Source organism: Daldinia decipiens (genome assembly GCF_022478715.1).
Source record: "Daldinia decipiens strain CBS 113046 unplaced genomic scaffold F4813scaffold_13, whole genome shotgun sequence".
Taxonomy (NCBI): Eukaryota; Fungi; Ascomycota; class Sordariomycetes; order Xylariales; family Hypoxylaceae; genus Daldinia; species Daldinia decipiens.
The window spans coordinates 800,041-816,602 of record NW_026054556.1 but is presented as its reverse complement, the minus strand read 5'-3'; the positions used below and the strand labels follow the sequence as shown (position 1 = coordinate 816,602).

The following is a 16,562-nucleotide window of genomic DNA, read 5'->3' as shown; positions in this document are numbered from 1 at the left end:
GATAGTGCAGTAAATCAGTACGTTGATTTCTGGAAAACTGTACATTGTACCTACAGTATCATCTATCAGAAAATCTTCGGATACATCAATGTACCTTTAACTAATACGATTAACGTTCAAGCGCTTTAAAGCCATTCGTGTAAACTTGCTGTATTCCTCAGCTACTCCTTTTCGTCTGTAGGCCTGGAATCTTTGATGTGCTGTTAACATCAAGGCTACTTACCTCCTCATTGTAAAATAGGGAAACGGTTTACGTTAGGTACGTTTATAGTTCTAACTACTACTCCTAGTGTAAATTTATTACCAAATTCAATCGGTATTTCATGTGAATAACTGAGCTACTATTGCCTACTACCTGATGTGGGCAATGCCAAATCCCTTTGACGCAATATTCAAGTCCTAATATTAGCAAATATACAACTCTAGAACGGTAAGCATGCCATTTTTAAACCCAAACCGAATACCTCATGAGGTAAAATGGTAACCGTTTACATATAACAGAGACAACCTGATTTGATGTCTGAACACCTTAGGTAACTATACAGAGCAAGGCTTCCCATTGCTTTACAACTTAAATTAATATAGAAATTTCTCTTTTTCTCGGCTCTACTTAGGGGTGAACATTGCTGTACAGTATATTCATGTCAACATGTCAGTATGTAATGATAGCAAATCCACGATGCAGGATGAGAACGAGAACTGTAACAGCATATTAGACTTATTACGAAATATTCCCTGTTTATCCGTGTCTTGTAAGTCTTAGATATATGCATCTAACTATAGAGAACACTACTTGCTAATCGATGCGGAAACCTTCCCCCATGCTTGAATATTCTCATCTTACCCAATCAAGCGAAAAAGTACTATATGCTACTAAGACGACTTTTAATGAATGTCTATAGATGGCTGAATCACTCTTCACTTAGTTCCCTATATCATCTTACGGGCTTCTGCTTGGCTGCTTTAGGTAGTTCATCTAGTCGCTAAAGTAGGTGAACCGGATATAAATTATATTAGGGAGATAAGAGCATACTTGAGAATAGTAGGCCGATTACCTAGCATTAAGACAACTAACTAGAGTAGTCTGCTAGCAAATGCATACTTCTGGTCTACATTGAAAGACCTTATGGGACGGATCGAATGGCAAGGCCCCTTAAGCAAGGGGACTTCTAAGGGAGACTTTCATTTCAGGGATGTCTTCCATAGTCACTATCATTCGAAGAGTCACGAGCACCAGCAAGGGATAATCGCTTATATCCGCCGAAGTGTAGCCCGATGCCTGGTATTGCCCGTCTCAGAATATGATATACGTACACCCCAACAACAACATCAGCTCTATGATTCTTCGGTCTTCTTTGCTTTCTGCGCCGCCTCGTACTCCCTAACCTGCTTAGACCAGCTGCAAGGTGAATTAGCATCGCGATACTCTCTCTACCTAGTCATGGTACGAGATCAAACGTACTATCGGCTGGGGAAGAATCGATCCGGCTCCGGCATCTTATATCGCACCTCTCGGTCGGCGCTGAGCTTCCACGTTAAGGCCGAGATACCCAGGATAACGCCCATGAAGACCGCGGTGTTCGCCTTCCAGTTGCTCGGTTGCGTGTACCAACCACCAGCCGGAGACCATACGTGCTTGGGGTAGCTAGTGGGAGGTTAGGTTCATTCATCGAGGTTCACATGGCGAGTAGGAGGGTAGGTTGTAGCTTACGGAACTTTAGGACCGCCACCCTAGGAAATATTAGTGACGCATAATCTAAAAATTTACCAAGCACTTACCATCTTGTCCGAATGTGCAAGGAACAACGAACAAATTCTTGTATGGGTTCTTGTATGGGGTCAATTGGGATAAATTGGGATCTGGTGATGGTACGTACGTCGGGAAAGTTGCGGGTTACGGGTTACAGGTTGCGGTTTAAACTGTTCGCCTACAGTGATAACTCCTTGCATTGAATAGTGCATTACCTATTAGTCCAGAATTATGATTCAATTGATTGGGGCTCGGGAGGGGTAATTGTTAAACCGATTATCTAAAGTGCCCACTGGCAGAACTGGGCATTAACGGCATTGGCAAGTGGCACGTGCACGGTTCCTATCATTGGTCCGTAGTTAATCGCCCGTAGCTTCAATTCACAGAAACTTTTTCTTTAGCAGACAAGACACGAGACCATTTACAGCAATTGTTTTACTCTCCGCCAACCGTGTCGTGTCTCAACCCGCCCAGCGCGTTGGCATGAGGTGATCTGCGCTATCTAAAATGAAGAGAATACGGTTGCACAGGTTATCGAGTCAATTACTCTCTACGACGCCCGCGAGGCCACCACCTAGTTCGACAAGGATATGTCGAGCCACCCAGACTTCCAGATTACAAGCCCCTCTATGTTGTCAACGGAGATGGCAGACGACAACATCCGACGTCGTTCTTGAAGAAATAAACGATACTGAAGGATCACCAATACTACCACCGGAGGAGGAACACATAGCACCGTTACCGTCCCCGCCTCCAGAGCGAGCCCTATACTCGGCCAAGCTTGCGGCTTTGCATGCGCGACTCTCTCTCTCCTCCAAAATTCCCTTACAGACTCTCGCCCGCGCCCTTATAGACCCTTCAGCCGACGCAGACCCCCGCTTCAACAATGCGAATCTTGCATTCGTGGGCGCATCCATCCTCCAGTACCATACCTCGGAATTCCTCATTACCAGGTACCCCCGCCTGCCCATGACCATTCTCTTCTCCGCCATGAAGGGCTACTCCGGCGTGCCGGCCCTGCACCAGATTGCCCGCGCCTGGGGTGTAGAAGCGGCCGCCGCGCCCGGCGAGGAGGTGGACCCGGGGTTATTGCAGTTTTCGCAGGACAAGCCGACGGTCATGATGAGCAAGTGGGGCTACGTACGTGCCGAGTCCAAGGAGATCCAGAAATACAAGTGGCGCCGGGGCCTGAGCAGTTCGGTCATGTACGACGATGCATTCGGTGAGATGGTAACGGAGCAGAGGCAGCCGACAGAAGAGGAAGACCCCGAGGTTAGTGCGGCGAGAAACACCAAAGACTTGGTCGTCGACAACCCAGTGGGGAATGCGAACGCCAACTTCGTGCGCGCGGTCATTGGCGCTATCTATATGTACTGCGGGCGGGATGCCGCCAAGGCCTTCGTGAAGGCGCACGTCCTTTCTCGCACGCTCGACCTCTCTAACATGTTCCAATTTAAGACGCCAACAAGGGAGCTGGTTAAGCTATGCGCGAGAGAGAACTTCGACGCTCCCGTCGCGAGGTTATTAAGCGAGACGGGTCGTATGAGCAGGACGCCCGTCTTTGTAGTGGGCATCTACAGCGGGCGAGACCTGCTAGGCGAGGGCGCAGCTAGTGGCCTCGACGAGGCGAAGATAGCAGCCTCCATCAATGCGCTAAAGGCGTGGTATCTATATAGTCCGGTTGACCCCGCGGTGCCGAGCGACACGTTTGTGGAGGGTGCCGCTCCGTATAAGCCGGTGTACGTTGATATCGGTGAGGTCATATCGTAGTCTCCGGTTTCCGAAGGGTTTCTACACGAGAGCGCGTACGGATTATCCGTTACGGAGAGAAAATAAAAAATCGTTACTGGATAATGGTACGGGAGGGGATCATACGCGGGGAAAAAGGGATGATGATACCTAGCTGCTACGGAACTCATGGGGGCGGATTCAGGGCCGGCATACCGTGTGTATCATTGTACTATATTCGAAAACCGCGAGCATAGATGGCCCATGTAGAACATACGAAGACAGCACCACCCACAACCACTCTTCAGCCGAGTGTAAATATCTACTTGCATGACTTAATTATTCCTATTTTTTTCTAAGTCCGTTTAAGTGTGTCCTCCCCCATCTATCTGGCCGGTAGGCAGTGTATTATGTATACATAAGGAAGTGTGCAAAAGGGGAAGGGAAAGAGGGGGGAGATTCAGTGGTTAACAGAACGATCTCGCGCAGCAAGTTAGCTAAAATGGTCGCCCTCCCCCAACTTATCTGCAATGCCCAAGCGTACCAGGCGCCTATATGCCTCCTTTTTAGCAGCGGCCTCACCTTCCTCGCGTAGCTTCTTCTTACGCTCGTAGACGGCACGTACGCAACGGCGGATGCGGTCCTTACCCTCATCGAAGTTGGCGCGCGCGAGCGCTACTGCTTTATCGACCTGCTCCGGGGTGTAAACGAAGTTCCAGGTGCTCATGTAGTCGCTTACGGCCGGGTTTACGCCGTCCACCTTCGGATTCGCTAGGAATGGTAAATACACTACGGTAATACCTGCACTAGGCTCCGTGAGCTGCCATGGCAACGCGTCGTCCGTAAGTGCCTTTGTGGGCGGAGGCGGCTCCGACGATCGCTCCTCGGTTGTACCCACCCAGACCGTGCAATAGCCCAAGTCCAAATCCACGGGATTTGATACGTCGTGCTTTGCCTTGGCGCTTAGCTCTTCAGGTTGGTGTTTGGCTAGGTTTTGGCTCTGGGCTTGTTGTGCCTTCTGTACTTTAGTCTCTGCGTCGGCTGGTGAGTCTGCTAGGGCTGCGTCCAGCTGTTGTTCAATTTTTTCTCTCGAGTCTGTTTCCCTTGGCCATCCAAGGCCAACGGGCCAGCCCTTCACGCCACGTTGGCGCGCGTACCCATCTGCTACTGACAACCAGTTATCCGTCTTGATATCTGCAGAGGCGTCGAATGCCACGATGATGTCGACATCTCGACCAGGTCGGAGTAGAGGGTAGATGGGTAGATTATTCGACATGCCAGCGTCCATCAACTGTATATACTCATTATTGTATATAGTGGTTGGTGTCGTGAACCGTAGCTTGCCTTCCATATTATACGTAAAATTAGGTATTTGTGCTGGATCGATCGGGTGGACTTTCTCTAAATCCTCATTATAACCGTAAATCATCTCATCGACTGTAGCAAATCCGGTCAACTTCTTAACAAGTGGTCGAATTTCTCGATAATAGTGGCTAAGAGTTGCACAGAAAGCACTGCCGAAAATACCCATCATGATAGGCATACGGACCTCCGGTAGATGGAAGCCATTCTCCTCTGGAGGTACGTCCTCTCCGTCATTAAACCGTCGACCAAGGGCCCAAGTTGGAATTCCGGCGTTAAATTCTTCACAGAAAAATTCATAGGGAGTTAGTTCGAACCATTGGAACCATGCTTCCTTCTTTGCGATCTCTTTTGCTTGTTCCGGACTGCCTTTCGACATATTCGCGGTTATTTCTGGGATTTCATGACGGACTGCGGTATAGATTGGCAGGGGGTTCTGTCCATACTTGATATATTCTCTCTGACTAGAGAGCTTGAAGTCTCGTTCGTTAACACCGAGCTCGCCTTTTGGCACTAGGAGCCTTGCTGCTAATAAGATACCATATACGTCAACTAGCCCGAAAGCTGCTTTCGGGTCCCCTTTCAGTTTCTCAACTACACTGCTTAGAAGTAGTTTATTGGTCGGAGAAGATGTTACGGATGAAAACGCAGCCGGAGGATATGCGATATGAACTCCCAACCTTGCTTTTAAGTGGTCAACGACGCGATCAAACCGGCAGTCGGTCAGAGACGAAAGGTATAGAGCTTGCATCCAGCATGAACCACTGACACCGGAAGTGTAGGTCACGCAGTCGAATAAACCATCTTCCTGGGTGGCAAGGAGTGAGCCCGTGCCTGCGACTAAGGCTCTCAGGCCACCGCCAGAACCGCACATAGCTATTGTAGGAACATCTTCAGGGTTAATATCCTTCTCGTCTAGGCTGAGATACTTGGCCAACGCCGCTGTCGCGATTTTCTTGCGACGAGCTAAGTACTCTTTTTCATCGTCACAAAGCTCGTCTGAGACGCGCACCTTGGCGGAATACTGAATTTCAGGATGAATAAAAGGATCATGAGCCTCTTGCCATATCTGTTTAGCTAACGACCCGTCTGCCATGGAAAGCTCGCGTTGGAGTTTGCGGATCTGTGCGGGAATAGCCTTAGACCAATCAGGAAGTATCAGCTCGACGATGCGATCAGATAGGGAAGACCATTCAATATCAGTGACATTTGAAAAATCTTCAAACCGGCGGGCAAAGGCCGACCAAGCGGTCTCGTCGGTTTTATGTTGTGAACCATCTTCGACGTCGTTGGGAAATTTCTTGGCCTGTTCAATACGGCGGGCCTGGCGGAATTGTTCGTCTGGATAGAGCGAGTAAATAAGCAAACCACCTAGTAGGAATAAAGCCACGGGCACGACTATAAGGGGACCTTTACCAACACCGGTCTCCTTCTGTTGCTGTTTTGGGGAACTAAAAAATCCACGTGGGAACTGGTTTTGCTGCAATTGGGATGATCGACTAGAAATTCTGGATGCGCCGCTGCGGATCGGCGGCAGGGCTAATCGAGGTGTTCCATGGAATAGTCTGGTTAAATGTCTTGCATAGCAAATTGCTATTAGTTGAGACCTCCGGTTGGATCTCATAACTACGGACCAGTACAAGCCTTGCTACCTGTATGGCGAGTTGGAACCTGCAACATGACTTCCGGACTTGAATAAGGGCTACCCTTGATATCTTAGGGTGGGAACGTTAGAGTTTCGGATGTCTTGGGTAGGTAATTGTACATAACGGAAAAGTACCTAAGGTTAAGTCGTTTGCACTTGGCCTGCTGTTATGGTGACATCATATGATTATGATCTTTTACTATCTCATTTACTAATTTACTAGGGCGACTTTTATTATAGTGTACGGAATAGTTCGTATTCGACCTGATATGCATATAAGCCCAGCTCTAAATTTAATATATGCAATTAAGCATATACATACTTCGTATATTACAGATCAATCTTATCGCCTTGATTGCCCGCTCTTTCTATCATGGTGGAAGAAATACCGACGAGGAAGGCACAGTGGAATATGTATATATTGTAATCGGTTTATGGAGTTGCCATAATAAACTTGGAACTTCCTAGAGTTTTCCTTAACGTACTGAAGAAGGTAGCATTCATTATGTACCTAGTTACATGTAGTATTCTTAGAGAATCAAGTCGTAACTACGGCACCTTCTATAGAAGACTCGGCTTGCTACTCTTAACTACATATCATCTTATTGTTCCTCGGAATTTAGTGATTCATAACGGATTAAGTTGAAATATCATAGAACGGCTTATGTGTATTAATACGACGGAAGAACACACTTAGGTTATCCTATTACTATGTCGCTACACAGGTGGTCTTTGCCCAGTAGGGCTTTTTCCCGCGAGAAACCCAAGGATGGCGACCCAAACCACCGCACCAGATTCCCAACTATACACATTGGTGACACTATTACTCGTCGACGCGCGAATATCTCCTCCGCCTTCGCAAATTTATTTGAGAAGGATGAGAATTGTACGAATACTGCAGAAAATAGCTGCGCTTGTCTTACTAGCAATGATTTGCGGCCCCTTTCCTGTATTGAAAATATAACGTCGAGTACTAGGTCTAAAGTGACAAAACGTGACGATGGATCGGACCGAATTGGCAAAGCCGCCTTGAAAATGTCTGGTGTCATTACCCGTTTTCCCTCTGGACAAGAGGTATCTCTACAAGAAACATTACAGGAGAGCAACACACGCAATCCGTTCAATGACCACAACCATGTTAAATCATCAGAAGGGAGTGCCTCGGATGATGATTCACCAACTTCACTTACTAGAGTACGCAGCGCTTCGTCATCTTATCCGTCTGAAGGCATCCGTTCTCCGCCAGACCATTGTGCTTCGCCGCGGTTGGATACTTGGACAGAAGACTTTATAGCTGACGTATCTCACTACGGCACATATCCATTGGGAAATCCCCCGAGCAAATCCAGCGCCTCTACCAATGATGTGTCAGTATTGGGCAATAGAGCTGGTAAGTGTCTTATGGAAGAATTAGCTGCAGCTGGTGGAGTTTCGGATACAGATACAAGAACAGCGAGTAGGGGTTATACCCCGAGACCACCGCTTTCAGATGTTGCTTCCGCCAGTTGTCCACGAGAACAGCTAGACAAGGACTACGACAGCGATCACTTTGCAACGGCAAGACAGGAACTCCTGGATGTATCACAGAGGGCTATCTTGTCTGTACTAGATGGTCAAGGCCCGAGTACCTCAGCTATCCATGGCAGTTATCCTGACCTTGGATTGTCTCACACTAGCTCATCCGACGAGGAATTTCCATTTCGGTCGAACCATACAAGTTCTATGGATCACCTTCGTAGGAGCGCGGAGACATGCAGGACACACTTTCCTAAAAAGATACACTGGAAGAATCAAGGCAATACTTATCATACTATGCCAGCGGCTATTGCGCGAGACGGTTCCCGACGAGGCCGACTCCCTGAAGTTTCGCCTCCCTTGGCAAGTACGCTGCAACCTGGGTTCCATTATAGGGAATCCAATTCATCTTCTACCACACTAGTCAAACGAATCCAGAAGTTCAAGTTCAAGAAGTGGATAAAAAGGGTATGTATAAAAACCAAAGTGCGGTTTGATAACGCTATAAGCATAGAAGCGGCTCCGCATGCATTAGGTAGGCGGAAGTCCAAGTCATACAGATCGCGGAAGTCAAAAAGGCAGGGTGGTGCCTACAAGGCGAAAGCAAAACCGACCAAGAGTCGTTGGAAGTCATTCAAGACGACAAATAAAACAAATAAAAGTACTCAGGGGAGGGAGGGGATGGCACATCGATTCATGAACTCACTTAGACCAAAGCACAGCATACAGTTTCCCATACGAGAGAAGTCTAAAGCTGAGCACAGAAGAGTACAATCCTGTCCACCTTGAAGGTAACTAACCTAATACAGTATAAACATTCATGTTCCTGGGAGGCGGTTTGATTGGTCTGGTCTGGTGCTATCACGATATTATTGCAGATTGCATCTGTCTCTCCACCAAAGAGTTCATAGGGCGAGTTAGGGTCCGTTTACAGGACATCTGCTAAATGCCCTCTAAGCTTGACTTATGAAGTTTCTCTATAGCTATCGCCTATAGAGTAGATGTACCAATAATAAAATATATTAAGAATAGTCCTTCTTATACAACACGAGTACCGTGAAGCGAAGATGTCATACTATGGCTATCTTAAGCCATGGGGTTAATGGGTGACATGTCATCTGCTTCTGGAGAGGGAGAAATCTCGCGAGTGTTCAAAGCTGATAATTTACTCATCCCTAAATCAACACACATTCGTGGTAGCTAATTAAAGAGACAGAAAAGTCTTTAGATAAGATATATACTTAATGTCTAGTCTCATATGGCCGATTTTGTTACCCTAAACCATTGAACCCCTATATGCCCCTTTTCAACGAACGGTACATTCTAAGTCTCATGCAACCTACCTCGGACCTGAATCACAAGGTTAGGTAGCTACCTAAGTAGTAAGTACACGGTAATAAATAGGGGCTAATAAATACGGGTGGAAGTTTCCCTTGGGAATCAGTGCCGCCTATGTCTATGATGTCTCGTCATGCCAAAGCCCCAACCATCTATCGCGCAAGAGTACGAATTAGCAGCAGACCACAGCTCAAAGGTAGGTAGGTACCTTAGGTAGATAACATAATATACGGATTAAAAATTGACAGAGACAAGAACTCACATTGACTAGCCACGTGGATGTCCAGATCCAGCTCGTCGGCCCAGTGCCACACCAGATCCGGATCCTTGAGGAACGCGCGCCCGACAATAACAGCATCCGCGGACTTGGCGTCCAGGATGGCCTGGGCCTGTTTGCCCGACGTGATCTCGCCCACGGTGCCCACGAGCGTGCCGGTGCCGGCAACCGCCTTCTTGATGGCCTCTGCGTGGGGCACCTGGTAGCCGGGGCTGGCGACGATTTTCTGGCGCGCGTCGGTGCCGCCGGCCGAGACGTCGAGGAAGTGCACGCCGCGGCGGGCAAGCGCGTTGGCGAGGTTGGCGGCGTCGGCGAGGGTCCACTGCGGGAGGCTGGGGTCGTGCTCGAGGTAGTCGGTCGCGGGGATGCGGCAGAAGATGGGGAAGGTGCTGGGGACCTCGGCTTTGAGCAGGTCGACGACCTCGAGGAAGAGGCGGATGCGGTTGGCGAAGGAGCCGCCGTACTCGTCGGTGCGCTTGTTGGAGGATGGGGAGAGGAATTCGTTTAGGAGGTAGCCGTCTGTGGACGTGATGTTAGGATTTGTTTTGTTCGAAGTCTCGTTCGAGATGCAATGTACTTACGTGCCCCGTGGACTTCGATGACCTGCTTCTACGTTAGAACGGTCCACTAACAATTTATTTTATTTTATATTTGTGGTCGAGTTTACTTACATCTACACCGGCCTTCAAAGCACGCCGGACGGCAGCGACCCAATCCCTCTTGAACTTCTCGATGTCTTCTTTACTTGCTTCCTTCGGCACGATCGTCTGCGCGTTGTAGGCCTCTGGGGATGGAGCAACGACATTGCTTGGCCATCCTTCCGACTAGATGATGTGTTAATAATTCAGTTAAAATATTATTAACGAGGCTAGATATCGGCATACATAGTCACGCGCCGCGGCTTTTCGGTCGATCCATGGCGCGACAGTGCTTGCTTTCCGCCCAGCATGGGCTAGCTGCACGCCGAACTTCACGCCCTGGCTGTGGGCGAAGTCGACGATTTGCTTTAATGGTGCAATATGTCCGTCGTCCCACAGGCCGACATCTTGGGGTGAGATGCGTCCTTCAGGCGAGACAGCAGTTGCTTCTGTCAGGACTAGGCCTGCTCCTCGAGAAGCAAAACTCCCGAGGTGGACTAAGATTCGCAAGGATTAGCCCTTTCTAGAGAAGGAATGAAGCTGTTATTTGTTGGACTTTGGACTTTGGACTCCAGACTTCTGAAATAGTGAAAGAAGAGGGGGGCAAATTATAATCCAGTACCGTGATGCCACATGGTCATAAACCCGTCTCTTGCGGAGTATCTAGTTGATACAATTAGCTCCATCCATAATGGAGTGAGTATGATAGAGAAACTTACTGGCACATTGGAGAGACGATAATGCGGTTTTGAAGCTCAATTCCATTGATCTTCAGGGGTGAGAAGAGGGAGCCTTCCGGCTGCAAATCCCAAGGGGTTCCTGCAGGAGGATCCTGAACGGGCGTATAAAAAGGGACCTTGATGATTTATTAGTAAACCTGTTTACTGGTCGTGTCTCATTGTTAGGGTCTTACATTCGGAGCGCCGTAGTTGATTAAATTCTTCTCAGTAGAGCAAGGCTCTCCTGCTACAGGAGCTTGGTCAGCTTGGACTACCTTTTCGGCCATCTTGAGTAAAAATACAAAAGAACAACTAGGAATGGAGAGGTCTTTTGCCCATAATCAAGACCAGCAGGTTCAGAGTTGAGCACTTTATACTCGAACCAGCCCTACATCGTATAGCCGAAAGTTATAATACATCTCCCTCCCCGCAGTTGTGTGTAACACCTGGTCTTACATTATCAATTTGAATATATTTGTAGATCTTGGCATGTCTTCACGTTCCAATAAGCATACGTCTTTGGTAGGTAAGCTGTCTCTTAGTAATGCCCATACATGAGAATCCTTTAGATGCAACAGGACCGCATAACCCATGTGTCATTAACACGACTCTAGTAGCCCTATCAGCAGTCAATTGGAAGTTGTCCAATAATTACTGTGGAGTATATCGAAATAGCCTCATACTATTTCGTGTCTCTCCATAAGTGACTTAGGTATGTAAGTGTGAAATCCTATCACTGCTAATATTACAATATGCGTTAATGGAACTCTACTTTTGTAAACTATTATTAGTCCCACCGCTAATTTATAATACCTACCTAATCTTCCCAGAGTATAATGTGTTCGATTCCTCTCCTGCACTTAGAATCTCATTCTTGTTATTTCTTAACTTCTCTAGTCCGTTCGGCTCTCCTGCAACAGGTCCTATATCGCTTGGACCGCCAGCTCCTGAGTAACACTGTCCCCAATGTTTCCTCCAGGGTTAACGAAAGAGAACCGGACTTATTAAAGGCCTTGGAACTATCACCATATCGGTAGTATACTGCAAGGTGAATACGAGAAAAAGTGGAGAACGAGTCAACTTCATGGATAGATCTGATAGAGAAGCTTTTGACTGAATAAGCATCTTGCAGGATTAGTTTCGGTTAGGGTTTAACATAAGTTCACGATGAATTTCATATTATGGAGATCAGTGAAATCTCATATTCAGATATTTCGAACGCTCTGACGCTGTTATTATATGGATATAATAGGGCATATCACCTGATGGCACTATCTGCTATGTACTACCAAAGCTAGTGCAATTATACCGATTCCCCGGTGGCGCAATTGGCTAGCGCGTCTGACTGTTAAAACAACTGTTATCAGGAGGTTGAAAGTTCGAGCCTTTCCCGAGGAGTTCCTTTTTCCTTTTTTTTCAAGGGAGAAAGAGATTTGATATGTTTTGTTTTGTTATGCGATCCACTGACTGGTTAGGACTGGTTGTATTTGAGTGATTATATGACCTGCTTTTCTACGTATTTAACATCTCCCGATCGCGCGTATATTCGGCTGCAGACTCGAGCGTTCAGGGTTGCTTGTAGAATATGCTCGTGTTACAAGATATGTATATACTTTATATATTGAAGAGTGCTGTCGGCCAATATAAAGCTTATATCTTGGAACAATGTAAGGAAATTACTAAGTAGGAAGAAATATTGTCCATATTTGCTAGGTCGCTCTACAATATTCTAACAGTTTATCCAAGCAGAACTCCGTATTCCTAAACTACCTATTCAGTATATAGGCAGTTAAGTTTTCAATCGAATCAACTTTGATTCTGAATATCTCCCCTAGACAGTAAATATATTTACTAGATATTATAAAGAGAGCAATGTAGCACGAGGGCGTTCACCTATCTACTCTAGTAGTACTATGCTATGTACTTAAAACTTAGCTTCTATTTCCAAGCTCTTCTAATATCAAGGCTCCATTTACTATCAATGTCTGATGTCAGTTTTCTTTTAAACGAGGCCACCTGATCCCCGGAAAGGTCCTAACCAAAGATTTCTCTTTTAGGTAACCGATGACTTATCCGCTACAGATATGGAGAATGTCAGAACTACCTGACAATACCTCATCACCTATCTTTGCGCTCTATTCTCGAGACATATATTACAAGTCCTCATTTTCTTTCCACTTATATAATTGCTTTTCCTTCACCCGCCTTGTCTTCGCTCTTTCTTATCTCCTCTTTTTCTTTTTTCTCCTCCTTCTCTCCTTCCTTCTCCTTCTCTTCCTCCTTCTCTTCCTCCTTCTCTTCATCTTCCTTCTCCTTCTCCTTTTCCTTTTCCTCTTCCTTTTCCTTTTCCTCTTCCTTCTCCTTCTCCTCTTCCTCCTCCTCTTCCTCCTCCTCTTCCTCCTCCTCTTCCTCCTCCTCTTCCTCCTCCTCTTTCTTCTCCTTTTCCTCCTCCTCTTCCTCTTCTTTTACCTCCTCATTTCCCACTTTTTCTTTCTCCCCTGTCCTCTTCTTTTTTCTCTCAGCCTTCGCATTTCTTTTCCTCTCCGCAGCATCTTGGCGAAGTTTCTTCTGTTACACATGGAAATATATTAGCTAAGCGATACTCATAAAATTCTGAGGCTGGAGGTGAGTATTCCTAATGGGATAAGGATAAGGTATAGGTATCAATATCTAACGAGGGACCCTTACTATACGCATGTCGGTAGTTTCCATTATCCAGCGCATTGCGACTTTATTCATCGTAAGCGTACCAGGCGTTATTTTTAGATTGCTTTCTAAATTCCTGAAGAACTTGAGCTTCATCTTTCTCTTCTTCTTCGAAAAGGAAACCCAACCAGAACTCTGAGCCATGCAAGTGGCATGATGTATTGCCTCTTCAATGGTGGTCTCGGGGATGTCCCCGAGGACGCTCCCGAACTCACCGTCGATTTCTAGTGCTTCTTCATTTGCATTGTTGATACTCTGAGTGGCTGGTCCATTCTTCTTCTTCTTCTTCTTCTTCCCTGTCTCGTTTTTTGTACTGTCGTATTCTATCCACGGCTCTACAATATGCATAGGAACGTCAATGTCCACCCATGTATTAGGGCTTTCAGATGTGCTCGTAGCCGTGATACTCTTGCCCCCATCAGCAGTCAAGCGCTTGCGGATTTGGATATTGATATAGCTGTCCTTGAGAGGCTTTACCCACTTGGTGCCACCAGGCGCCTCGTCATCGACGTCCATTCGCGCCGTCGGGCAGAATAGAAGTGCCTGTCCCGTCCGAAGACCGACTATTGTACGAAAAAGTGAATTATTGCTCCCGGGATCCTGCGTGTTAGCTCCGGCGAGATGGTTTTTGAGGACCTCATACCAGCTCGGGGAGAGGAATCGGTGAACAAATGTCGCATTAGCCAAGTCGATGAGCTTAGGCGATAGCGTAGGCTCCTGCGTAGCTATTACCACGCGTGTCCCAGTATGCCTTTGCTGGCGGATAACCGAGACTAACTCATTTGTGAGGACAAGCGCCTCGCCAGATTGTACCAGAAACTGGTTACGATTAGTTCTCTTTTAATTTCTTAAACCTTGATTTTGGGGTTTTTTAATTATGACATTACCTTATGAGCCTCATCCATCGCTACAATACGCCCGCATTTATTTCTCCCCTCGAGAAATATAGAGAGACAAATCGAGAATAGCGTACATGCTTCATCTGAACTGATAAAAGGGTCACTCAGATCAACGATAGTTAAAGAGCCCGGTTGAAAGGCCCAAATATCCTCCGATGACCGCGCTGGCCGGGTTGACTTTGTCATCGACGAGGGTGCCATGAAGCTATCCAGTAACTGAAGACGGAGGTTTAGAGGCATCTTTTGTCCTTTCATCCACGGAACATCAGCAATACGTTCCCGAAATTTCGAATAGGTGAAAGACGATCCCTCCATGGCTATCTCGCGAACGATGTCCATCACAATCTCCATATATAGTGGGGCTTTGTCAGTTGTAGGGTCAACAGCCATGAGCTTTAAAATTCTCGAGGCATCCAATTGGTGCTCTTCGAGATAAACTATAATAATAGTAAGTCAGTAACCACATCTTACAGTAAGATTTTTAGAGGGCTAGGTAAGTCTTGACAGCAGTAACTCTCGGGAAGTTATCCAGTCAAGGAAATATTAGCTCCGAAAGACAACCAGGGAAAAGGGAAAGGAAATTCTCAGTCACATACGGGGCACAACTTTCGGCTTTGGGCTGTCCGGAGCTAAGCCTGGAAGATTGCTATACAAGCGCTTCATCGCCCAGATGTTGGATGGAGAAACGAGGACAGTTACTGGAATACCTGCGGAACATAAATAAGCCGCCTCGCACACCTGGGCTGTGTTGTAGTTTGCGTGACTGTCGTAGTGCATAACCATGCCTGCTAGTGGGTAGGGAAGAGCCCCGGCATTATTCTGGGCAACGAGGGCATTTTCTAAGAGGCAGGATAATGTGTGGCTCTTCCCTGCTCCTTGAGAACCACAAATGAAAGCCGACCAAGGTATATTGACATTACCAATGACGAGGTCATCCTCTAAAGAGGTGGCGGCTTTACCGTCTCGACGACTACCAATCAATCCGTATTGGGGAACCAAATCCGAGTCCAGTTCGCTCGGCGGTAACTCTGAGTGGATAAATTTATCGACAGCAGCTGTGAATATCGGAGTATTCCTGAAGCTTCGAGCCAGCTCTCGGTGACGAAGACTTAGATCTTGCTGCTCATTGACAGCATCACTATCAATGAAGGTTAGCAGCTTAGAATACTCCGATGCTCTGGGGTTTAAAGTCTTTGTTTTGGGGATTGAAAAGTTCCAGAAGCTTTGAGAAAGCAGCTTTTTGCTATTGAGGCCCCTATAGACTGCCAACGATCTGTTGGAAACCCTCGTATTTAAGCGCATCGATGTTAGTAGATGAAGCATATTGTAAGGTGATTGTTTTCAGTAGTATAGTGTTGTATCACTGTCGATATCAGGTATCAGGTATCAGGTGTCAGGTGTTAGACCAGAGGTCTAGAGGTCTAGAGGTCTAGAATTATAAGGCTGCCAGCTTAAAAACCAGCCCCTATAATCCTCAGATTGCCAATAGCAATTATCAATCACAGCTACGCAAACGAATGAGAGCTTCACGCTTCTATACGACCGTTTGCGACGGCTGGATTTCACACAAATTAAGGCAATTTATGATTCATGTTGCATTTAGGTACCTCTCAAGGTAGATTCTTGATATAACATTTGAAGGCCCACGGGCAGCACGTAACGTTTGCAAGAAAGAAAAAAAAAAAAATTTAGTACGCGCCACAGAAGCGCGCCACAAATCTTATTTCTTCTCGGATATACCTAGGTACATCTAATATTATTTTCACCCGATTGATGAATAATGGAAGTAGCTACCTGACCCACCTATTAAACACATACAGTCTTAAAGTATTGAAGCTATCGCCTAGCCTAAGAAGCACAACAACTAACTACCCTAGGTTAGGTTAGTCAAATATTGATAGAATATAAATATCGTGTAATTCTACAACGATAATATGAAGCCAAAATACTACATAATGTACCTACCTACTAAGAGAAATCAGGCT

At 46.5% G+C, this 16,562-nt stretch overlaps 6 protein-coding genes and 1 non-coding gene across 7 annotated transcripts; 3 read left to right on the top strand and 4 right to left on the bottom strand.

The window, feature by feature from the left end:
- Window positions 1–1,335: 1,335 nt before the first annotated feature.
- F4813DRAFT_380419 (uncharacterized protein) lies at window positions 1,336–1,782 on the bottom strand (the record flags this gene model as incomplete). Its single annotated transcript, XM_049245562.1, has 4 exons — window positions 1,336–1,399; window positions 1,463–1,645; window positions 1,712–1,731; window positions 1,780–1,782. The coding sequence occupies 4 exons, from the start codon at window positions 1,780–1,782 to the stop codon at window positions 1,336–1,338; spliced, it is 270 nt and encodes an 89-aa protein (XP_049100520.1).
- A 363-nt stretch (window positions 1,783–2,145) lies between these two features.
- F4813DRAFT_52565 (54S ribosomal protein L3) lies at window positions 2,146–3,745 on the top strand. Its single transcript, XM_049248602.1, has one exon. It carries the CDS (start codon window positions 2,258–2,260, stop codon window positions 3,518–3,520), a length of 1,263 nt encoding a protein of 420 aa, XP_049100519.1. The 5' UTR covers window positions 2,146–2,257; the 3' UTR covers window positions 3,521–3,745.
- F4813DRAFT_52567 (FabD/lysophospholipase-like protein) lies at window positions 3,746–6,698 on the bottom strand. Its single transcript, XM_049248603.1, has one exon. The coding sequence runs from the start codon at window positions 6,462–6,464 to the stop codon at window positions 3,972–3,974; it is 2,493 nt and encodes an 830-aa protein (XP_049100518.1). The 5' UTR covers window positions 6,465–6,698; the 3' UTR covers window positions 3,746–3,971.
- Window positions 6,699–7,196: 498 nt separating this feature from the next.
- On the top strand, window positions 7,197–8,852 carry F4813DRAFT_395812 (uncharacterized protein; the record flags this gene model as incomplete). Its single annotated transcript, XM_049247749.1, has 2 exons — window positions 7,197–8,468; window positions 8,553–8,852. 2 exons carry the CDS (start codon window positions 7,197–7,199, stop codon window positions 8,787–8,789), a joined length of 1,509 nt encoding a protein of 502 aa, XP_049100517.1. The 3' UTR covers window positions 8,790–8,852.
- Window positions 8,853–9,204: 352 nt separating this feature from the next.
- Window positions 9,205–11,428, bottom strand: F4813DRAFT_357151 (FMN-linked oxidoreductase). The gene is made up of 9 exons (XM_049243081.1): window positions 11,167–11,428; window positions 10,973–11,109; window positions 10,876–10,916; window positions 10,500–10,750; window positions 10,287–10,439; window positions 10,197–10,218; window positions 9,601–10,134; window positions 9,419–9,490; window positions 9,205–9,350 (listed from the first exon to the last, which is right to left on the bottom strand). Exons 1-8 carry the CDS (start codon window positions 11,257–11,259, stop codon window positions 9,441–9,443), a joined length of 1,281 nt encoding a protein of 426 aa, XP_049100516.1. The 5' UTR covers window positions 11,260–11,428; the 3' UTR covers window positions 9,205–9,350; window positions 9,419–9,440.
- An 857-nt stretch (window positions 11,429–12,285) lies between these two features.
- F4813DRAFT_t67 lies at window positions 12,286–12,370 on the top strand. Its single transcript has one exon. It is a non-coding gene; the product is annotated as a tRNA-Asn (tRNA).
- Window positions 12,371–12,803: 433 nt separating this feature from the next.
- F4813DRAFT_395808 (uncharacterized protein) lies at window positions 12,804–15,900 on the bottom strand (the record flags this gene model as incomplete). The annotated part of the gene is made up of 4 exons (XM_049247748.1): window positions 12,804–13,540; window positions 13,661–14,497; window positions 14,566–15,014; window positions 15,174–15,900. The coding sequence occupies 4 exons, from the start codon at window positions 15,898–15,900 to the stop codon at window positions 13,151–13,153; spliced, it is 2,403 nt and encodes an 800-aa protein (XP_049100515.1). The 3' UTR covers window positions 12,804–13,150.
- Between the last annotated feature and the right edge of the window lie 662 nt (window positions 15,901–16,562).